General features: G+C 37.5%; 1 protein-coding gene across 1 annotated transcript; it reads right to left on the bottom strand.

The window, feature by feature from the left end:
* Window positions 1-7,776: 7,776 nt before the first annotated feature.
* On the bottom strand, window positions 7,777-8,661 carry LOC138827665 (vomeronasal type-1 receptor 4-like). Its single transcript, XM_070023287.1, has one exon. It carries the CDS (start codon window positions 8,659-8,661, stop codon window positions 7,777-7,779), a length of 885 nt encoding a protein of 294 aa, XP_069879388.1.
* Between the last annotated feature and the right edge of the window lie 15,882 nt (window positions 8,662-24,543).

The following is a 24,543-nucleotide window of genomic DNA, read 5'->3' on the forward strand; positions in this document are numbered from 1 at the left end:
AAATAACAACAAATGGGACTCAAAGATTCAATGAGATCATCATTGTCTTTTCAAAAAACCAATTCTGAAAGTAAACTTCTGTTATTCATCTACACTGAAGAATAATGCTTCTATTATTTATTCTACTACCCTGAAGGAACACTGAGAATGAATATACACACACAGTACTGGAATTTTATCTAAAGGCAGCCCTTTTCCCCCACAAAGTTGGAGCAACACTGGGCTGGGTTGGGAGGCAAATTCATGGTCATTGGTTCCCATTTTGTGTATCTTGAACACTAAAGAGACAAAAAAAATACTGTGTGTAAATGAATAGAACATCTCTTAATAGCACATAAATTTTCCATTATCTGATGTTGAATAGGGAAATCCAGACACAGAGGGATTGAGCAAATTTTACATGCTATTTATGAAAGTAAACAGAAATTGAAAAGTAGAAATAATTAACTTTACCTGGGGCAATACGTAGCATTTCTTTATTTCTAACAGTATTTGTTTATGAAAATTATAAGTTCTTGCCCCTCATGTTTATATCTATGCTATGTATATGTACATTATGTTTGTGTGCATGTGTGTGTTGTGTAAAAGTTATTAAATTGTGTTGGTTTAAGAAGACAGGGATGAGCTGGGCGCTGGTGGCTCACGCCTGTAATCCTAGCTACTCAGGAGGCTGAGATCTGAGGATCGCGGTTCAAAGCCAGCCCGGGCAGGAGAGACCGTGAGACTCCTATCTCCAATAAACCACCAGAAAACCGGAAGTGGCGCTGTAGCTCAAGTGGTAGAGCGCTCGCCTTGAGCTGAAGAGCTGAGGGACAGCGCCCAGGCCCAGAGTTCAAGCCCCACGACCGACAAAAAAAAAAAAAAAAAAAAAAAGAAGACAGGGATGTTTTCCCCAAGATCCTGAAACTCTCTTTAGAGCTGTTATCTTCATGGAAGACTTTGCCAAATTGTTCAGTATTTGCATAACGAAAATAGCTTAACTTCACTAAGTACTTCAATTTAAGTTGTCAAATCAATGCTTGTCAAAAGATGTGAAGACTGTAATTTTTTTGTCAGTTGTGGGGCCTGAATTCTGAGCCTGGGGGCTGTCCCTCAGCTCTTCAGCTCAAGGCTAGTGCTCTACCACTTACTTGAACCACAGTGCCACTTGCAGCTTTTTTTGCTTATGTGGTGTTGAGGAATCAAACACAGGGCCTCATGCATGCCAGGCAAGCAGGCTACCACTGAGCCACCTTCTGAGCCCTGATTTTAGTTTTTTGAGGAATCTCTATAATGATTTCTTTAGTGATTATAATAATTCACATTCCCACCAACAAACTATGCAGAATCTTTTTTTCCTGCATGCTAATCAGCCTTTATTGTTTGTTTTCTTGATAATAGTGATTCATACTATGTTTAAATACAATCTCTATATTTATGACATGCATTTCTTTTACAACTCAAGATGTTGAACATTTTTCATGTGTATAGTTGCCATTTGTTGTTTTTAATGCTGTCCATTCATTTGCCTAAAAGTTAATTAAATTATTTGATTTTTAACATTTACATTTTTGGGTTCATATATACTAGATATCTAGTGATCTGGAGATTAGCAAAAAAGGACATTAACCGTTACTTGAAATTATCTATTACATCTGTTTGTTTTTTTTAATTTGCTATGATTCAATTAGGAAATTCTTGTGCTTATTTTCTGTGCTTCTAGAATCCTGTTCATGAAGTCATTGACCTTCTAAGCTTTTGCTGTTGTATTTTCAAAGTTTTAAATGCCTCACTAAGGGCATTTATTTATTTATTTATTTATTTTTCGTCTGTTGTGGGGCTTGAACTCTGGGATTGGGTGCTGTCCCTGCGCTCTTCAGCTCAAGTATAGCGCTCTACTGCTTAAGCCACAGTGTCCCTTCCAGTTTTCTAGTGGTTTATTAGAGATAAGAGTCTCATGGACTTTCCTGCCCATTCTGGCTTTTAACCGTGATCCTCAGATCTCAGTGTCCTGAGTAGCTCGGACTAAAATTGTGAGCCACTGGCGCCCAACTGGGCTTTTATTTTTATTTTTTCTTTAATTGTTATTATTTTTTTATTGTGAAAATACCATACAGCAAGGTTTCAATTACATGAGCAAGGTGATGAATACATTTCTTATCAATCATTGTTGCCTCCTCCTCCTTGGTTTCCCCTTCCTATCCCTTCCCATCGTCCCCCCTTCCAAAGCCCCCTCCTCCCGGCCACGAGGGCTAAAGTTGTAAAGTTCGTTTTCGACATGAGGCCTTGTACATCTCATTGTTGCAATGGATCCACCTGTATCCCTATTTAAACAATTTGTTTTTTTCCCTTCCCCTTCACAAATTATATCAACATCAAATACAATGAAAGAGGAGTTATACCGTGGGGGGAATGGACGTACAAAGAAACAAACAAATCATCTTATCGATATGTTAGAAACAATCACAAGAAAGAAAAACCATTTGAATCCTTATCTTGATATTCATTTCCCTTAACTACTTATCTGACCATTTCTGCTTGTCTCAGACATATACTAGTTATTGCAAATAAGGGAAACCATGGGACCTGTTTCTTTGGGCCTGGCTTACTTCACTTAATATAATTTACCAGCACAGCTATGTTTATTGCAGCATTATTCACCATCTATTCTATGCCTCCATCAGAAAGAATGACATTGCACCATTTGTCAGGAAATGGAAAGACTTGGGCTTTTATTTTTAAATAGCCTTTGTACAAGGTGAAGGACAGAGGTTTAATTTCAAACTCACACCTGTGGATCACCAGTTGTCTTGGAACAAATTGTTAAAAAGACTGTCTTCTCCAACGTAGGTTTTAGGGTCTTTTGTCAAAAACCAGGCAACTCTAGGTCTATGGGTACATTTCTCAACATTCTATGCTATTACTTTCTGTTTCCCTTTCACTCTAGTTCTGTGAATTCCATTTTGTTCCCATCTCATTGTTTATCTGCATGTCTGTTTGTGTCATTACTAAGGTTTTTTTCTTATTCAGTCTGAGTAGTCGAATTCTAAGTCAGCATTTCTGTTGGTCCTTAGCTTTGTTCTATTTGAGTTCTGTTGTGAATTCCACATGAATTTTAAGACTGAGTTTTCTATTTCTATGAAAAATGACACTGATGTTTTGATGTGGATTGCAGTAAATGTAGATTAGTTTGAGTAATATAGCCATTCCCTCCACATGACTACTGCCAATCCATGAGCATGGAAAGTCTTCATCTTCTATTGTCTTCTTCAAGTTCTTCCCACATGGTTGTATAGTTAACATTATATGAGACTTTCACCCCATCAATTTATTCCCAGGAATTTGGGTGTGCTATTGTGAGTGATATTGTTTTCCTTCCCTTTCTTAGCACGACTATTGATGATATTGAATAACTACAGAGAGAATAGACATATTTGTCTCACTCTTGAGAGTTTTCTACACTTAGTCAAATATTAGCTATAGGTATATAATATGCAATCATTATTATGTCACAGTACATCCTTTCCATTCCTGTTTTTTTTACAGATTTTATCATGTAAAGACAGTAAATTTCATTGGAGGCTTTTTTCTGTATTTATTGAGATGATTATGTGTTCTTATTCATTATTCTGTTTATGTGGTACATTATGTTTATGATTCCATATGTTTGAAAAATCTTTCCTTCACTAGAATGAAACCAGTTTGATCACACTGTATGGTTTACAAAATTCATATTTGAGCTACCGTTTATGTGTATTACAAGGAAGTTATGTGATATTTCCATTCTTGTGCAGAGTGCACTTGGAACAAAATCAGCAACTTCACCACTTCTATTTTCCTGTCTCTATGGTCTTTTTGACATGCTGTTTTTCAAGTATTTTATTGACAATTTTCACCTATGAGCATGAGTGAGATTTTCTATACATTTGTGATTTCATTTCTATTTGATTTAATCATTTCTGCTTCCTTCAATGATTCACTGATCATTCAAAAATGTGTTATTTCTTGTGCATGCTTTTGTATATTTCTCTTGCTGCTGAATTCCAGGTATACTCTATTGCAGTCTGATGAAATCCAGCAGCTCATACCTGTGGTCCCAGATACTTGAGAGGAAGGCTTTTGAAAAAGGGTGGTAGGATTTCCTAGGCAAACTTTAGTGAGAGTCAATCCCATTCAGCAAGCTGGGCTTTGTGCTGCAGGTGTGCATTCACAGTTAAGTGGGAGGCCATATGTAAAAGCATGGCTATCTGAGGCTAGCTCACAAAGTGCGGTGGGGAGGGGAGGGAAGATAACGAATGAAATATTTTATATAAAATAAAAATAAAAAGGGCTGAGATATTTTTTTTGTACCTGTGATGACTGGCTTTATCCCATAAATTTGGTTTATTTTGTTAACATTGTATAAACTGCTTAGAAACATGGGTCTTGTTGGTGTGTATGATAAAATATTCCACACATGTCTTTTAGGTTAATTTGACTGACAGTACTGAAATCTACATCCCTACTTCTTGTTACCAGAGTTGTTGAAGTTTCCATTTCCAGATTTTCAATTGATCATTTTTGCATTACTGTGAACTATCACTAAGAGGAGGCCTTCGTTTAATGGAGGTGGGGGTGTCTGTTAGCCAATGGAGTTTTGTCTCATATCCAAGATTTGTTTTAAATATTTTTTGTTTTGGCTATTTTGGGGTTTGAACTTGGGATCTCATGTTTGCTAGCAGAGGCTTTACTACTGATCCATGCCTGCTGCCCTTATGCAAAACAGTTTGTTTTCCTTATGAAAGTCCAGAACCAATCTCTGGGTTTTTCTGTCTCTCTCTTTTCTCTCTTCCTTCCCTCTCTTCCTTTCTTCCTCCCTCCCTCCTATTTTTGCTCCCTCCTTTTGATTTCCCTCCCTCTTTTCCTTCCTCCCTCCCTCCCTTCTTTTTTTCTTTCCTTCCTTCCTTCCTTCTCTCTTTCTTTCTTTCTTTCCTTCTCTCTTTCTTTCTTTCTTTCTTTCTTTCTTTCTTTCTTTCTTTCTTTCTTTGTTTCCTTCTTTCATTCTCCATTCTCCATCATTTTGGAGCAGTTTGCCCTTTAAAGCTAAAATACTATATTACACCTACATCCAATAAAAAAACTGAGGCACAAAACTGTTATTCAAAAGTATTCAAATGTAACTTAGGATCTCAACATTGAGACTAATAAAAAATTAATTCTGAGAAATAAAAAGATTAGAATCGCCAAGCTATTTCACTGCACTAACTTAGAAATATATGAAGTTTAAAATTTTTGTTTTATTTTTGAATGAGCATATGTTCATAATACCAAGGGATTTCATGGTGGTGATTACATACATGCACACCACGTACCTCTAACCAGCTCACTCTACCCATTTTGTCCCATTCTTACCTTGTTTCTGCTCCCATCATCAGGGTTTTGGGGAATTGTTTTCTGCCTCACTGGCTTTTATTTCTCCTTCTTTTTGAATACATATTTGCCTATGTATGTGTGACATCCTTCAGTCCCCTTCACTCCTCAGTATCCTTTCTTTTTCCTCTCTACCTTATTACCATTGTTCTACCCTAGATAGTCTTTTGTTTTTACTTGGGTATCATGGTTATGATTGTGATTACCATCATCATTGTAGGAGAAGCTGCTATATTTGATTTTTTATTTAACTGTTATTGTAAAGGTGATGTACACAGGGGTTACAGTTACATAAATCAGGTAATGAGAACAAAAGAAAAGAAACTGGCCCTTGCACCCTGATGATTCCACTTTTACCTTCAAGGTGGCTTGTGTTATGACATGTGCCACATGGTTGAGATAGGATCTTGATAACTTTTTTCCTGTCTGACCTCAGACCAGAGACTTCTCAATCTAGGTCTCTTGAGTAGCTAGTATTACAAGTATGAGCCACTAGATCCTGGCTATGTATAACAATTTAACTCACGTTTCTCTCTGTCTTCTCTATGTCTTAGCATCAGAATTTATGATCGTAGAAATGACTTACGTTTCCAAATATGAGCTCATTTTTTTTTGGTTGTGGGGCTTGAACTCTGGGCTTGGGTGCTGTCCCTCGGCTCTTCAGCTCAAGGCTAGTGCTCTACCAGTTGAGCCATAGCACCACTTCTGGTTTTCTGAATGGTTTCTCAGAGATAAGAGTCTCCTGGGCTTTCGTGCTTGGGCTGACTTTGAACTGTGATCCTCAGATCTCAGCCTCCTGAGTAGCTAGCATTACAGGCATGAGCCTCCAGCCCCTGGCTTCCTAATCTCAACTCTAATATCTGGAAGGAAATGTAATAATGCTCAATTAAGGAAGCTAAGTGTCATATTCTTTTTCAGTAATTTTTGTTACCATCACAAAATAGCACCTTATCCATTTAGAGTCTTTCTTTAGTGCTAACCATGTCCTCTTCATGATTCAGTGTTTGCTGTCAATTCTAATTTCTCTTCAGGGATTCATATTCCTTCCTTTTGGAATGATAATGGGGACCTAGTTGGGGACCTCTTATTTGGCCTTATTTCCTGTAGCACAGATGAAGAAAATCTGTCACAGGAAAACTCTGATACTAAGATAAACACCATACTGCACATCTCCAATCACACCATAAACCCTCAAACATCACAGAGTATGAAATGGTAACATTACTAACACCAATTTTGTGTGGGTATATTGCAAGTCAAACACACAAATATATACAGAGCCTAAAAAAAACATGTAGATGAGGCATTCTTAACAATGGAGTGAAGAGTGTTTGGCATTTGAGTGCTGGTGTGTGAGGAAGATACATGTCAGCAGCTGGCCTCAATCTGACATTTTCCCAAACAAAAGACTTCAAGTATAAAAATGGCAGAAAATTTAGCAAAATAAGTATTAAAGAAGTAATACAAAGTATTTTTACTATTTAATACTGGAGTCTAAGTCTCTGTCCATCAGTGCCAATATTTTCTATTATGGATATGTGAAATGCGTGAAACAAGTTATGTATTGTTAAACATGAGTGACTTTTGAGAGCTGAGCACCAGTGGCTCACACTTGTAAGTGGCTCACACTCAGTAGTCTGAGTTCTAAGGGTGGTAGTTTAAAGCCAACCTGGGCATGCATGTCCGTGAGACTCTTATCTCCAACTAAGCATGAAAAAGCTGAAAGTGGAGCTAGGGCTCAACTGGTACAGCTCTAGACATGAGCACAAAAACATAGGACAGCACACAAGCACTTGAGCTCAAGCCCTAGGAATGGCACCCCTACCCCCCAAATGATTGACTTAATATATTATGATGATAACTATGCATTCCATACAAGGTTTTTTCATTCCAAAAAAGAACAACAACAAAAAAAGCTGTGCGAAGGTATGAGAGGGGCAAACTGGTAGAAAGTAAAGGAAGGGGTGACGTGTTAAAAAAAAAAAGAAATGCACTCATTACCTCACTTATGAAATGCTAACTCTTCTTTAAACACATTAATAGTAACACTAAAATTATTTTTGAAAACACAGAGTGTTTCACCACAATAATCAATCCAAGCTGTTTTGTCGATTACTAAAGACAGACTGTTCATTGAGCAGTGTATGAGCACTAATCAGTGATATCTTTAGACAAATTTCTATATGTTTCATTTTCATTTATTTGTTTAACATGCATTGAATTCACAAAAAACTGGAAACCTGTGGTGAAATTCTCCTGATTATGACCCCACTAACCTAATTTCTTTCAAAAGAGTGTCAGAAACCAAACAGAAAAAAACAGAAAGCATGAAATTTATGTAAGCAATAAAAACAATGATATGGAACTTTCATAAATGGGTATTCTATGCTAACAATGAGCCAGATTTCCATCTCTGGAAATCAGTATAAAAGGACTGAGAATGGCATAACCAACTTTCAGAAATTCTTGAATGTTTTGCATCATGGAATTATTCTCTAAGAAGGAAGTTAAAAGTAGAGAAAAAGCACATTCTGTCCAATAAAAGAAAAGAAAACAAAGCATGAGAAGGAGAACACTGTAAGCAGCTTTCATCTCAGGAGATGTTTTGTAGAGAAAGTTAGAGTTCTGCAGGTAGAGAACACGCTGGTGGTGCTTGTGGAGAAGAAATACCATGTAACCACTGGCCACATTCATGATACCCTGAAACACAGCATCCCTCAAGACCATGAAGGTAAGAAAAATCCATTTCATTATCAAGTTGTCTGGTACAAAATAACAATAGGTGTCACTTACACTAGGTTGTGATATGTTCATACTGCTGATATTTTTTATGTGGAATACTAAGTACAAGCATATCAAGGAATTGAGAATCCAAAAGAAGAGCAATAGAAGAAGGATGTGCCATGTAGATTGAAGCTTTAGCTTTCTCCACACAGAGTCTCTGGGGCTGATGGTGATGGCCTGAACCAGGGTAAGGAGACTGCTGGTGCAGATGGAAAGTCCTCGAGTCACTCTCTCTAGGTAAGTAGAAATCACACAACCTATATCCTCTAAGAAGTTCTCCATGCCAAAAGCTGCTACTGTGGTTGGTATCACTTTTGAAAGAAGCATTATGATGTCTGTAAAAGCCAAGTGGATGAATACAATGTGTACAGATTTCTTCTTGGAACCTTTAAACATGTGCATATAATTCAAAAGAATAAAGGTGTTACCTACAATGCCAAGCCCAGATGTAGAAAGGAAGATGGTTGCTTTGAAAAAACTCAAAGACATAGCGTACTTTATAGGCAGAGAATCTTGGATCCAGCCAACACCATATTTAAGAAACTGTTAGCAATGACAATAGGCATCTGCAAAAAAATCACATATTTTGCAGTGTAAAACACAGTCAAGTCCTATGATTGGTTTATCTTTTGTCCAAAGGATTCTACTTTGTTCTACATGCCAGTGTGTAGAAATGTTTCACTATAGTCTGACAGGCCTTCTTGAAAAACATGTTTACCAATCTAAACTTTTCTATGTATGATTGAGTTTATAATAGCAAAAACCTATCTACTGCATTAAAGCCTGCACATTTAACATATCCAAATCAGAGTGACAGATTGAACTTCCAAGTCCTTTAACTAGACCTTAACTGTGTGTTTTTTAAAAAACTTTCTATCTAGCTTATTCCCCTCAAACATTTCTAGACACCTTGATTCATGATACTCCCCCAAAGTTCTGAAATTCTTTTGTTTCAACATTTCAATGCCTTTCAATAACTTCCAAAGTAGCTCTTGTTTTGTTAAATATGCCTGGCCCACTTACATTTTGCTTCAAAGTTTAAGTTTGATGCCTATACCTTAATAGTTTCTGTGTTTCCTCAAATGATTTTATGGTTTTTACTGCTGACAAATATTCAGTGGATTTTGGTTCCACAATATTAGGTAAAACTGTGTTACCTTTCAGCTATGATATAGCAATTAAAACTGAATCAGCCAGTAGAGTCTCTGGTCATCAAATGGCAGTGTCAGAACCCCTCTGTACCAGGTAGGAGGAGTGCCCTAGAAGAACTCTGGATTAGTGCCTAAGGGTCATTAGGAGAGGTTTAAATTCTCATTTTGTGCCCATCAGAACCGCTGAGAGAAGCCTGAATCATTTCTGCATTTGTTGATATTTATCAAGGTAGTTCAGGGAAATGGGATTACCTAGGTATTGTGTACTGTTTTAAGCTGAGAGTTGGTTTTTTTTTTTTAGCAATACCTAACATTGACTGTGTGTAGTTGAGTCCATTGGGGGCATTATTTGTTTGAAATGGTCATACTCAAATAGGGTGGCATTCTAATGCTGGCATTTTACAGTTGCTGTGTGACTGGGAAGAAAGAATGATCTCAACTGACCTTGCAAGCTGCTTTATCTGTTTCACTTTGCTATAAAGTTACAAGTTCCCCATCAGACCAAGTTCACTTTTCCTCTTCAAGCCTGTATCAGATTTAATGTTTTACATCTAATTTCATTTGTTACCTAGAGATTATGTAAAACAACTAATAGATTTTACAAAATAAAATAAATGAAGTTATTTGCGTTAATCCATGGAACGTTTGCATTTTTTGAAATGTGTTTCTGTCAGCCTTTCCTTTTCCTTTCCTTCTAAACACTACAGGATTGCCTTAACTTAATTTGTCCTGAAGGTCTCTCACTGCATGGTCTTCATAAAGTTTTATATTCAGCTTTGGTACCAGCTAGCTTTATGATTGTAGTTATTGCCTTTCAATCCTTTCTGTAACATTTGGAGCAATTTTGCCTATAAAGTGACTCATGGGAATAAATCATCCTAAATATGAAGCATATAATGAAACATGCCACAAGCTTCAAAGGCAAAGAACAACAATTACCACCAAATCTTAAAATGTAAGAATGTAAAAATTATAATCACTGATTTTTGAGTGATTTTTGGGAAGAGGGGCTGGAAGTGAGGAATACCTGAATAAAGAATAGTGACCACTTGCCTACATTGTCTTGGCAAACCCAATTTAAAAAGGACAGACTTGACAATAAGCTAAGTGGATTAAGCCCTGTCTAGAATGAGCATCCAGTAGTTGAGGCAAATTAATGCCCATACCTGGTCATTTTCTCAAGTAAAGATGGTTGCCTATTGCTAACTACTACTAGAATAAAATTCCTGTGAGCTCCCTCCAGCTTTGTCATTAACTTCCTGATTCAAGCAAAGAGGTTAATATTCAAGTTTCTGAGCACATATTTTGCAGTAAAATGAGGAACAGTTATCTACTCACCTTGTTAGCTGTGGTGAAGACAAACTCCAGCTTAGTCCTTCTGGCCAAGGGAGGCTTCCCAAGTCATATTTGTACCCTCAGTGTCTCTAGAGCTCTCAGAAACTAGCACTGACACTTCAGTTTTCACACTTGTCTCCCTGACAGGGAGGAGGAAACTCTGTAGAGTTTCAGTCCCTGAAGTACAACTTTTGTTCTCCCTCCACAATTACTACATTGATTGCCTCAGAAGTTGTAGCAGCTTAATTGTCATTTATTTATTCTAGATACAAAAGTGATAAAGTATAACTTGAAAGCAGGTGCAGGAGGGAAAAGTGAAGGAAGGGGTGACATTGTCCAAGAAAGAAATGTACTCATTTCCTGACTTATGAAATGGTAACCCTTCTGTACAACACCTTAATAGCAACTATAAAATTATATTTTTTAAAAATGGGAAATTGAACTACAGACTAGGTTTCTGTAATTAGAGTTTCTCACTTCTCCAGATTTGTCTTATTCCTCCTTAAGTTCCAACCTGTGAGAACTAGTTATTGAGATAGAGATTAGGCCACTTTCATTTCTTTCTCAAGTTCTCTGTGAATATATGAAAATAATACAGAATGGTTAGTACTTGGGACTCCATTTTCTGAGCAAGTGCCAATCATTTTTCTCTGTAGGATAAGAATCACCTAGTTCTATGTTTGCACATAGGCACTTCAAGGTCTTAGCCATATGTGGATTTTGATTGCTTATTTATTCAACAGTAAATGGGACTCAGCAAATTAAGTGTGTTCATTTCTGCCCCCTTTCCAAAAAATCAACTCCAACACAGAATGTTAAATCACACTTCCATAATTTATCAGTATCAACAATTGGACCCACTAGTCCCTTGTCCAGAAGGACCTTTTTAGTTTCTGGTACAAAATATTGTAAATAAATGTGGACATAAAGGTGAAAATATAGCATTATTTGTTCCAGTAGTGAGAGACAAGCTCATGGTTACTTATTCTGGTCACTGAGATGATACACTATTATTTATGCACCTATAATGTTCTCAGTTTTGTAATGTACTTGGTATTTTTCTCTATTTGAAGATATGTATATGTATACACATATATACATCTATATGTGTGTGTGTGTGTGTGTGTGTGTGTGTGTGTGTGTGTGTGTGTGTATGGTTTTCTTTTTCTTTTTCTGCTTTTCTTTTGGCTGTTGTAGGGCTTAAACTCGTGGCCTGGGCGCTTTCCCTGAGATCTTTTGCTCTCAATTGCTTTGAGCCATGGATCTACTTCCATTTTTTGAGGGATTAAATGTAAATAAGAGTCTCAGAGATTTTTTTCTGTCTCAGCTGGTTTGGAACCAGGGATCTTCAGATCTCAACCTCCTGAGTAGCTAGGATTACAGGCCTGAGGCCCCAGTGCCCAGATTGTGATTTCTTTTTCTTCTCTTTTAAAATCAGATAGTGAAACAAATTTAAATTAAAGCTTGAAATCTCCAGCATCCCTCAGCATTCTTTAGGCTTTCCCAATTTGTTTCAGCCCATTTCCGCAGCCAGAATTACCTATATCTTCACCACTTCTAGCAACCTTGTTCTCTGTGATTCAAATTAGTCTGTTCAAAGGTATTTATGATTAAAATCATCAAAATCATGCACCACTCATGCACATTTTATTCATTCTTATGATACAGCAAATAGAGCTGAAAAATTTATGTCCCTTCTTTCCTGAGTTGTTTTTTCCCCTAAAAAAGAAAACTTTCTTCAAGTTTTAAGTGCTGGATCCTTTGGAAATCCATATGAAAACAAGTCAAATTTTCCCTTAGAAAGCCATCTTATGATACAGATAGATATATGTGGAAGCATCCTTGGATCTTAAGTGGGGAACAAAATACCCCAGGAACAAGGAATATACTCTGTGATGTTTCATCCTGCAGTGTAGAAGAATCAGTAATACTGGCTAGAAATTTGTTACTGCCAGTACTACTGAACAGACATATGGTCTCCTTTTCTAGACACTTACATTAATTGTGAATTAGAGGTCCAGACCAGATATTCTGAGTTTGACTGCACTGGCCCCAATGTGAGAGCCTCTGTCACCTAAATGCGGGTTCCAGAGTGCATCCTTGGACTCCAGTGAGTACACAAGAACATTGACCAGGCTCATTGCTATTAGAGGCAATAATTCCTTCTCAGCATGACCATACCTTTAACCCAGACAGTTGCTTCCCTTAGGAGGCACCAGGAAGCAGGGAAAAAAAAGAATAACCATGCAAACAATGATTTTTTTCAATAGTCTCATCTATTTTATTAGTCATTAAAGCTAAAATCATTCTGCCCCATACTACTCCTAAAGAATATCTTCTCCAGGTTTTTGGTCACTAACATACAAAGTGGGAATCCCCACATCTCTCACAACTTTCCAACCCAATTTGTGAGGATCCTCTTAGTTAAGACACTATTGGGATTCCAAATCCATATCCTCTCTGAAATAAGAAACTCAGAAGAGTAACATATTATGAGGAAACTTTCTTGTGTTTAAAATAAAGGAGAGATCAAGATGTTTCAATATGTGAACATTGAACAAGAAATATGCAGAAAGTAAACAAATGTATGATTTTAAGAAATGCACACAGGGTGCAGGTGGCTCACACCTGTAATCCTAGCTACTCAGGAGACTGAGATCTGAGGATCACAGTTCAAAGCCAGCTGGGGCAGGAAAGGTCATGAAGGTCATGAGACTCTTATCTCCAATTGACCACCAAGAAACTGGAAGAGGTGCTGTGGCTCAAGTGGTAGAGTGGTTACCTTGAGCTGAGGAAAGTGCCTGGGCCTAGAGTTCAAGCCCATGAAAGCAAGGAAGCAAGAAAGCAAGGAAAGAAAGAAGGAAGGAGGGACGGATGCAAGGAAGGAAGGAAGGAAGGAAGGATACAGCAACTTCAGTAGTATTTCAAAATGTTGGGTGAAATGTTAGCTTTTAAATGCCGTGATAGTGTACCCAGTTTTACTGTATTAAATCAAGATGCTTTCTTTGTCTTGACTATATTCATGAGACATTTATGTGTCCTAGTAACAACAATGAAAATAAATAACTCCTTTTTCAATTTGAATCATCACATTTTTCATTATTGTGCTAATACTTGGTAATGAAGTGGAGTAGTCATAACAAGTTCTATTTATCTATACATCCATGTGTCATGCTATGCACTTAAATATTCTGGTTTTGGAGGAATTATTTGGTGCAGGTTTCAAAGTCTTTATTGGTCATTGTATATATTGACAAATTAAAAAATTATGGTATACCAGATGCCTCACAATAGATGAGTAGATCCAAACATGTGGTGCACATATACAATAGAATTTTACACAACCATCAGAAGAAGAAAATAATGTAATCTTCAGGAAAATGGATGGAGCTAGAACCAATCATGTTAAGTGTGGTAAGCCCAGATCAGAGAGACAAATGACACGTTTTCCCTGGTAAGCAGAAGTGATCTAAATTCTATTGAGATATGATAAATTTCTTGCATAAAGTGAGACCAAAAGAGGATAGTCTTAGGAGAGAATCACAAAGGTGTCATACCCAAGTGCCTGTTCATATATAGATAAAATAATATACATAGTGAAAGGAACACCAAAGATCCAAAGGCATTGGAGCAAAGGACATTTTTCTTAATATGTTTTTTCTTGTGCTGATAATTCTGTATTCTTTACTTTATGTAAAGTATATTCACGTGCATATATGTAGGTAGATGGGGGAAGGGCACAGAATCTGAGGAAAAAGGGTGAAAAAGTGCAGCAGTGAAGTGCACTGGACCTTCATGAAAGTGAAGATTGCAACTCTTTGTGGAGATGGGGGTGAAGGAATAGGAGAGAATGAGGGAACGGATGATACTGCATGAAAGGAAATGTATTTATTACCTGATGTATGTAAATGTAACACTTCTGTACATAAGCTGGATAATAACAAAAAATTTAAAACATTCCTACTTTTGGACAATAAATCACTGATTTTAATAAATAAATTTCATGAAAGTAGACTCTGAAAAATGTGTTACAGTTGACCAATACAAATTATGCATTTTTGTATGTATGTATGTATGTATGTATGTATGTATGTATGTATGTATGTATGTATGTATGTCAATCATTCAGTGATGGGGTGCTGGGCCTGGGCACAGTCCCTGAGCTCTCTCTATGCTCAATGTTAGCTCTTTACCACTTTGAGCCAGGGCAGTACTTTCAGTTTTTGATTGGCTAATTAGAGAGAAAACTCTCATGGCAACACTTCTTTTTTTGATTGGCTTCAAAGCACCATCTTCAGAACTCAGCCTTCTGATTAGGGAGGATTACAAGTGTGAGTGTCCAGCACCCAGCTGCATTTGTATATTTATATGCAGTGCATTATGTAGTTTTCTCTGTTTCTCCCTCTCTGTCTCTTATTCTCCGTTTCTCTCTACCTGCCCTGCCCCCCCCCCAGAAAGCATAGGAAATGTTTAAAAGTAACTGAAAACTTTGTTACAAATTTGTTTACTTTTCCCATAGTGTTGTATGAACAATCCCAAATTTCCAATGTCATAGTTTATTTTCCTATTTTAGAAATATATTATTATATAATGCAGTATAAGTTTTATATATGTGGGTCTATATACATGTACATGTATGAAACATTTTGAGATTTCTATTACATCAAAAAATAATGGGATTATTTTATTGTACATTTCTGTATGCAAACACCATTTAATTGGATATACCTAAAGTTAAGGTTAATGATATTTAAGGTTAATTTATTGGATGATTGTTTGCTTGTATCAGGCTTGAACTGAGGGTTGTAAACTCTTTTTTAGTGACTTTTTTTCTCAGAGCTGGCACTTTACCATTTGAGTCAAGCCACCAGTCCAGCATTTTTGCTGGTTAGTTGGAAGTAGTCTGACAGACATTTTTCCCTAAGGTTGATTTCAATCTTAAAATCTTCGCATTGTAAGGTGCTAGATATATAGGCATGAGATACCATTGCCCAGATCTCCTTTAATTTTTTTAATTGCAAGATGAACAAAAACTAAGGAACATAAACAGTGCTGGATAGATAGCTAATTATGCTTACTCTCTTATTTTCACACATATTGCCTACCCTCACAATTTATAACAGAGACATTTAGATTTCCAGAGAGCAGTGCTGGGCCTATTGTTGTTTCTTCCTCTAGAAAGTTTCCAAAGTCAGAAGCTCAGGAGATGATTTATGGAACAAATATAGTTCTGGCTTCCATTCCATTAACTGCTTTCTACACCACCTAGTCTCAGAAAATACAAAGTAAGACCACTTCCTCTTTGCTCACAGAAACCCTTTTTCTGCTTCAAAAATCTTGGTTAGGTGAGATCTGGAGCCAGCAGAAGGCTTTAATAAAACAGCTGGAAAGGTTTTGGGCACCTTCTAGATGAAACTGAGCTGCAGTGGACTGTGGTCTGCCCAGAGCATGGATAAGCTGAGATTCCTTCTGTGAATGCCTGAGGCAGTGGAAGTTTCCTGAACTTCCACTTTCTCTGGTCTCCATGGAAAATCAGAGAAATGTCCACCTTGGTTCCAGCAATCACAACACACTCCTGCCTTCGGAAGTGGTGGTCCTTATGTGCCATGAATCCAGCCCACATTTGTATCCATGAAAGGGTGAATACTCAGGATTGTGACTGGAGCAAAAACTTGGAGTTGTTCCTGTGCAGGCCATGTCATGAGTGACTTGAAGTGGAAGCTGTGTTCTCCAAAGGTGCAGTCTCATGGCCTGTGAAATTTACAGTAGAGATAACAGTGCCAGAGATGCCCCAGCTATACATTGGATCATTGTTTTCAAAGCCAGGATAGCATCCTTTGTAAAAGAATAGTTTCTCCCTGTGTGAATTCCTAGGTATTTCCTGACCATTATGGTCTTGGATGTGTTTCTAATTGGTATACTGTGTTGTTTTTTTTTTTGGTCATGGGACTTGAACTCTGGGCCTGGGCGCTGTCCTCAGCTCTTCAGCTCAAGGTGAGCGCTCTACCACTTGAGCTACAGCGCCACTTCCGGTTTTCTGGTGGTTTATTGGAGATAGGAGTCTCACGGTCTCTCCTGCCTGGGCTGGCTTTGAACCACGATCCTCAGATCTCAGCCTCCTGAGTAGCTAGGATTACAGGCATGAGCCACCAACGCCCGGCTTATACAGTGTTTTTTATGATCAATTTCTTTAATGGTTTTGAAACCAATCATCTGATTTTCTGTACAGATCTAAGTGAGACATCTTGATTCTTCTTTTTCTTTTGTTCCTTAGAAAGCTGCTGGTACATACTTATAAGGTACCAAATAGTTTCCTTAATAATGTGAACACTAAAGTTTACTTTGGTCTAACATTAATTCAAGGTGATTGGTTAATCAAAAGTTGGGGTTTGAGGGAAAATACACTAAATATTTGAAGGAGCAAAAGTATTTTCTTCCCAAGCAAGAAACTACAGGATGGGAATAGGAAGAAAATAAGAATCTGTCTGGCTAAGATTCTAGAATCTTTGAATCAACCTTAGATTTTCAAGAACTACACTCCTTAAAAATAAATCTATGAAAATAAAGCCTCATTTTCATGATTTCATAGAATGTTAACATAAAGAAATTTGTAATTTATTACACCTCTGGCTCATTGAGAAATCAATGTAGAACGTAATTTTTGTATTTCTCAGTGAACATTCCCGTATTTAATAACCTGTGCATCCCTGATGATCAAGATGAAGGGGCTGAGACCAGCATACCCATGGACTAGAAATACCTTGATATTTAGTACTGTGCAGTCATGTGTCATGATAGAACCTATCTAAATTGTGGAAATGAAATCTGCCCAATAAAAAAAGAAAACAGGTGAAGAGAATGAGAGTACTATGAGTGGCTCTGATATCTGGACTGGAATTGTGTGTGAACCTGGATTCAGGAAGTTAGAGGACTCTCTTGTGATAGTTATACAGATGGAAAGCCATGTACGTACTGTTCCAGCCCATCAGACTCTGAAACATCACATCCCAAAGAGCCATAGGGAGAGGAGAAACAAACTAACCACATGCTTAGATTGATGCATATGACAATACCCAACATGTATTTCAATACTGGAGCTGTTCCTGTTATTGAGTGATGTCATGTAGAGGAACCTTATCAGAAATAGGACCTTATCAGAGAGTTCAAGACCCAAAGAAGAGGAGATAGGGAAGAACTTGCCATGCAGTCTGTGGTTTGAGCTTTCTCCACTGGGTGGTTCTGGGACTGATGGTGATGACCTGGACCATGGTGAGGAGACAGGTGGTGCAGATGGAAAGGCCTCGAGCTAGTTTTTCCATATAAATCACAGTTTTGCAACCAACATCACCTAGAAAGTTTATGAAACAAAGATCTGTGGCCAATATTGCTCTGTCCCCTATGCTACAAATAATGATTATATTTGAAAAAACCAGGTGAATGTGGATAATGCATATGGGTTTCTTCTTTTCAGGACCCATAATGACAGTATATACATGTTTCACAAGTACAAGGATGTTTCCTAAAATTCCAGGTCCAGTAAGCATATAGAAGATTATCCTTTGAATGAGGTTACTCCAAATCATCTGATTTCATGTACAGGACCAGGAAAAGCCTTTTGAGAAGCACAACCAAGTAAAGATGACATATTTCAGATCTATTGATTATCCCTGTTTACAAAGTAAAGGAATGGTTTATGAAGTATTTAAATGTACAAAGTAATTTTTGGGAGATGCCTTATTTCCTTTCTTTCCTCATTTCCTCCCTCCCTTATTTCCTCATTTCCTTCCTTTGTTCTCTTTCTTCCTTACTTCTTATCTTCTTTCCCTCCCAACTTTCCTCCTTTTCTTCCCTCCCTTCATCCCTTTCTTCCTTCCTTCCTTCCTTCCTCTCTCTCTTTCTCTTTCACTCTGTCAGTCAGTCAGTCTTTCTCTCTGCCAGTCTTGAGTGTTGAACTCTGTTTTTGAACTCTTTAGCTTATGGCTACCACGCTACCACTTGAAATACAGCTCCACTTCTACCTTTTTTATTTTTGGTGGTTTATTTGAGATAAGTGTGCCATGGACTTTCCTGCCTTCATTGGTCTGAACTGTGATCCTCAGATCTTAATCTTCTGAGTAGCTACAATTACAGGCATGAGGTGCCAGTGTGTAGCACTTTCTTCCTTTCTTGATTCCTGGGACCTGGGGATCTTAATGACTAAAATTTGGACACAGATTACATGCATCCACCTGTTTTTCCTTCTTTCTATTCCTCATGTCCAAATTTTCTATGATCATTTTCTTTTTCTACAAGAGGTAAGCAAAAGCAATAAATTATATGCAGTCAGTTTCCAATCTGTATACATTTCATTTCTCATATCCAATACATACAATCATTATGGTGGACTTTTTTTCTTTTCTTTTTTGTCAGGTGTGTTGCATGTACACAGGTCCTGGGTGTGTCTTGAGGCTGTTTGTGTTCAAACTTGGCGCTCTATCAATTGAGTAAGAACACTTAATTCAGGTTTTAGAGTGGTTAATTGGTGATAAGGGTGGCAGGGGGACTCTTTTGCCTGGGCTGGCTTTGTGTGTGCCTACTATGATCCTCAGATCTCAACCTTTACAGTAGCTAGGATTACAGGCATGAGCCACCAGCACCTGTCATTGGTAGTTTTAATTGTACTTTTCCTTCCCTAGGATCATCTGTGTGATCCTGTATACATTCATTCTTCAAGAAAGAAAAGAACCCATACCCTGTAAACCAAACTACTCTAAAATTTCCTGCTGTGATTGTAAAACCCCTTTATGGAGTGGTATCTTTTTCTTTTCTGCGCATACTGTATTATATTCAAAATGAAGATCAGAACATAAAGTTATGCTGCTTTTATTCTTACAAATCATTAAAAGCTTCCCATGTCAACCTGAATTCAGTCCCCCACAATTTTCTTATTTATTAAATTTATTTGTGCAATACTTACAAGATCATTCCCCCACCTACCCTGACAGTTATCATATAGACACTTTGCCAAAAGAATAAGCATATGTCTCCATGGTGAGCTTTTTCCCAACCAGTAACCTTCCTAGCACAGTGCTAGAAAATCAGCTTGGAATTTTATCCCTTAGTATTATTACCTGAACTCACCGGGCTGTGTTCCCTGGCTGGCTGGTTGTCCGTCTGCTGCCATCATCCTCCCCTGCATAGTGAGAACTCCTTGGAGGTGTTGCTTTTGAGTCTATTTATATATTTTTCCTAACATAATCTCCTGCTATTAAGTGCTTGAAAAACAGCTTACAAATAAATTATGAACTGAGGCATATGATTCAAAACTTGACAATAAACTCAGCTCAGCAACGTATCAGCTAAACAGTTTGTGAAGGTATTTGGGTTCCTTTATGTTTCATTAAGGATGTTAAAAACTGAGTGGTCTGGAGAAGTCAATGCACTTTGATTTCAGTTTCAGTGTCTCCTCACAGGTAGAGATGAGGTGAACATACAGGTTTCTACAGATACAGGGAATGACGGAGACTATCCTTAAAGACACTCATAAATCAGAGTTAATTTTTACTTGCCATGCCTCTGGTATTGCTATGGCTAAGAATTTACTTTAGAAAAATATACTTGTTGGTTCTCTGACATGTCAATAATAGTCTTTGGAATAAAGAAAGAGTATTTTGTTGTTTTGATGAATGTCACAAATAGGCTGGAAAAGCCATACACTTATATCTACTCTAAAAACTGTTTGGGAGAGACATTGATATGTATTTTCTATTAATAGTTTATAAGCTTCTTATCGCCTTCTAACTCAAGGACTTCTTGTAGAGAGAAAAACAGAGGTTACTGGATAGTAGAGAGGAATTAATAGGTCTTCTGCTGCCTGGGTTCTGTCTGATATTTTCCTATTCTACAAATGGTCAAATGTCTCAGACCCTTCTCTCTCACCACCTGTCTCTGACCAACTCTGTCTCCACAACTTCCCTTCTAAAACCAAAGGCAGCCGCAAACTACAGTGCTGGATCACTTACCTACACAACCTCTGCAGCTGCGTCACTGTGGATATTGTGATTAAGCAGTGAGAGTCAGGGTGTATTTATCCTTCCTGAGTCCTAGTGCTCATAAACAACTTCATTGCTGTCAAGATGTCACTGTCATGAAGGGGAAAAGTGCTCCTTCTATACTTCTCCATTCCTGAGGCACAGTTCTGCTGTCTTCTTACTACTCTGTAATTTGCTGAGGCTAGAAACTTGGGGAGTGAATTATAGTGAATATGCAATAATGAGAAGTTATGATGATGATGAAGAGTTCCCAAAAGTGTCCAAGTTTCTTAAACTTGGTTTCCCCCTTATCACATATCCTTCATTTGTCACCAAAGCCAAGAAGTAATGTTAAAGAAACTTCTGAGAATCCACAGAGATCACTTTCTGAATATTTTCTGAGTATACCTTCATTGATAGAAAAGATCATCAAGTGGTACAATCTAGATCTATTCTTGCACATATTGTCCAGCACATGGCAGTTGGGGACTTATGGAGAGCTGAGATGGTGTATGTCCTGATTTCACTTCTGGCTGTTTGCTTGGGTTCCTTCATGTGTCTTACTGAAGTATTCCCTTCTATTTTATGTTACTTCTTAGAGGTATTTTTCCTTGAAATTGTCACTGTCAAACCAGGATTGTCTTTTTTTTTGTTGGTTGGTCTTGGGGCTTGAACTTAGGACTTGGAAGCTGTCCCTGGGCTCTTTTGCTCAAGGCTAGCACTCTACCATTTTGAGGCATAGCTCTAAGTCAAGTTTTCTGGTGGTTATTTCTTGATAGAAGTGTTACACTTTCCTTCCAGGGTAGTCTTTGAACTGTGATCCTCAGCTCTCAGCATCCTGAGTAGCTAGGATTACATGTGTAAGCCACCAGCCCCAGCATGATTGTTTTTTTAGAAGCTCAACTTCTGTGGTCATTGCCCATGAGAACTGAGAGGATGTGTGTAGGCTTCTGTATGAGATTCACACCTCAGTTCTGTATCCCTAATACCATTTTCAGAAATGGTCTCTTTCTCATTGGACACCACAGAAGATCCAAGGAGAGGGAAGCAGGTAATTCTATATTCACCACAGGCAGATATGCAGATTTACCTTAAATAACACTTTTCTGAGCTCCTCCCATTGCCTAATATTTCCTGAAGTAAAGGAGTGCAGTGAAGTGAGGGGAATAAGAGACCTAACATTGAGGTGACACTTTCTTTTTTTTTAATTATTCATTTTTATATTATTTTATTTTTTGCTGGTTGTGGGGGCCTGAACTCTGGGCCTGGATGCTGTTCTTCAGCTCTTCAGGTCAAGGCTAATGCCCTACCACTTGAGCCAAAGCACCACTTCCAGCTTTTTCTGCTTGTGTGGTGTTGAGGAATTGAACCTAGGTCCTCATGCATCCAAGGCAAGCACTCTACCACTGAGCCACCTTCCCAGCCAGACACTTTGTTTTTAACCCAAAAAATAGTGTATTTAGGGAGAGTAGAAAAGAGAGGAGAGTTCCTATCCTTGCTGAGGAACTGATAGCAGAACCTATGAGTTGTACAAACTACCTGCTTTTCTGTGACAACTACTCCATGAGGATAGATTGCCTAGGAGTCCTAGAATAGCTCTGTGATCCATACTACATGGTGAGTTGGAATCTGTGAACACCATGGGTTGATCTTCTTTTAAAGTAACAGGAACACTTGTAGGACATAATCACCATAGAGATGGTAGGTGTGGCTATGGCAATGGATCACAATCAGAATACTTTGTATTACAGAGATCTTGGCAATGATAAGTTGATTTTGTTCTGTGGTATATGTATGTACAGTGTAGGAGGAAAGAGTTTAATTGACCTACACAATGAGAAAAACACAGAGCAACTAAACAGAAATCTGGCTTGAGTCACTAACTGTATCATAAACAATTCTCGGATTATATCATAACTCCTTCAAAGGAGATGAAGCCAGAGCCCCATCACAGTGATATCACTCCAAAGGTGTGCTGCCAATCCACCACCTAGGCCTGAACAAAAACAATTGCAGTCATTAATTAGTGTGCTGTGTTACAGGAGATCTACTTAGATTTCTTAGAAATGTTTGAATACCAACTCTGAATAGAAACTATTTTTTAGAGAACCAAAGTTTTCCTATGAACCATAGGATTATGGCTTTAATAAAGAAATGTAATTACCAGAGTTTTGTCTCAGGTTCATGTTTTCTTATAATAAATATCTGAGGATCTTTGTTCTCTTGAGGTAAATTTCTCTGAGAAACCTTTCACATTTTTCAGTTGTTTCAACTTTTAGAACCTTTTTTTTAAGTGATGAGTATGTGTATGGATTAAAATGTTTTAATTGATATAAAGGTGCTATAGAGAGGACTTACAGGTACACAAGTCAGGTAAATAGTATATTTCTTTAAAAATAGTTTATTGTCAGTGTTGATGTTTTGAGGTTTGCCTTCTTAAGGTTTTTTGAACCTCTTGAACTTGAAATTTCATTTTGCCATTTGAAGTTTTCAGTCAGTTTTTCCCCCAATCTTCCATAAGATTTCACAGGCAAAAATCAATGCAGAGTTCATGTCTAGTATAGTGGAAAACAGTACTTGTGGATGTATGAGAAAGGAAACACCAATGATGTGACTTCTGTCCATCTGGGCAAGCTATGAAATTGTATGATTCTGTGTTTTATTGCTACCTTCATCAATTTTGATGTATAAAAAATATAATTCTATGTTAATTTTTAGTAATTTAGTAATGATTTAGATGCATTTTAACTATTGTCAACTCAGTTCTGAAATATAAAAGTGGAGCTGAAAGTAGCACGGTTTTAGGAAAGTCATATACGAGGCCTAGCAATCTATAACATCAGGCAAGAATTATATCTTCCTTGTGCATACCACCCCCACCTTGTTTTCCTTGACATGGAGTCTCTCTATTCAGGTTAAGCTGAGCTTGACATTTGAATCCCTGACCCCTGACCCCCACAGCTGTGTTGACAGCTGTAAACCACCATACTCAGTCTTCCTGTCTATTCTTAATATTCAGTAATACATTCTTCATAAAACAAACTTCAAATGCTAGCAGTTCAGTTCCAGATTGTGACAGACTTTATTTGAATTTAATACCAATAATTGATTCAGAATGTGTTTGCTTTGTTTTGTTTTTTATGTTGAATGCAAGGGAAACACTTTTACAAAAAGCTGTTAAAAAATAAATTACTATTTGCCTTCAAGCAAGTCACAGCGGTATGCAAAAGAAAGGGTCTCTACTTATAGTATTATAAGAATTGTGTACAACTAACTCGAAAAGGAACAGCCATTTACTACTGTTAAGTAGGGCAATGTAAAACCTGTATGTTTATATGGACAATAATGATAAGTAATAGAAACATTTTTTTATCCCAATTTGGTACTTAAACTCAGGTCTTGGATGCTGCTCCTAAACTTTTTCTGTTCAAGGGTAGCATTCTACACTTGAGCTATAGCTCCACCTTTAGCTCTCTGTTGGTTAATTAGAGAGAAAAATCTCATAGATTTTTCTGCCTGGGCTGGCTTTGAAAACATAATCCTCAGATCTCAGCCTCCTGAAAAGCTAGGCTTACAAGTGTCACCAACACCTGGCTTGGTCAATGCATTCTAAAAGCATAAATTTGTAAGCCTGTCTCTACCAAAGTGATCAAAGATTTTGTGTTCTGTACCTATAATAAATAGCATCAATATTTTAAGCATCTTTATCAGCTATTTTACTGATGAAACTATGTATGCTTTAAGAAATTAACTGCAACCCTTGTTTAAATTAATCTAGAATCATATTAATTTATAGCTTTTTGAAGATAAAAACATTGATAGCATGATGGAGCATGCCAGGGCCCTAATGAATGGTGTCTAGAAAAACTCAATGC

Source organism: Dipodomys merriami, unplaced genomic scaffold (assembly GCF_024711535.1).
Source record: "Dipodomys merriami isolate MVZ:Mamm:240054 unplaced genomic scaffold, mDipMer1.0.p SCAF_16, whole genome shotgun sequence".
NCBI classification, from domain to species: domain Eukaryota; kingdom Metazoa; phylum Chordata; class Mammalia; order Rodentia; family Heteromyidae; genus Dipodomys; species Dipodomys merriami.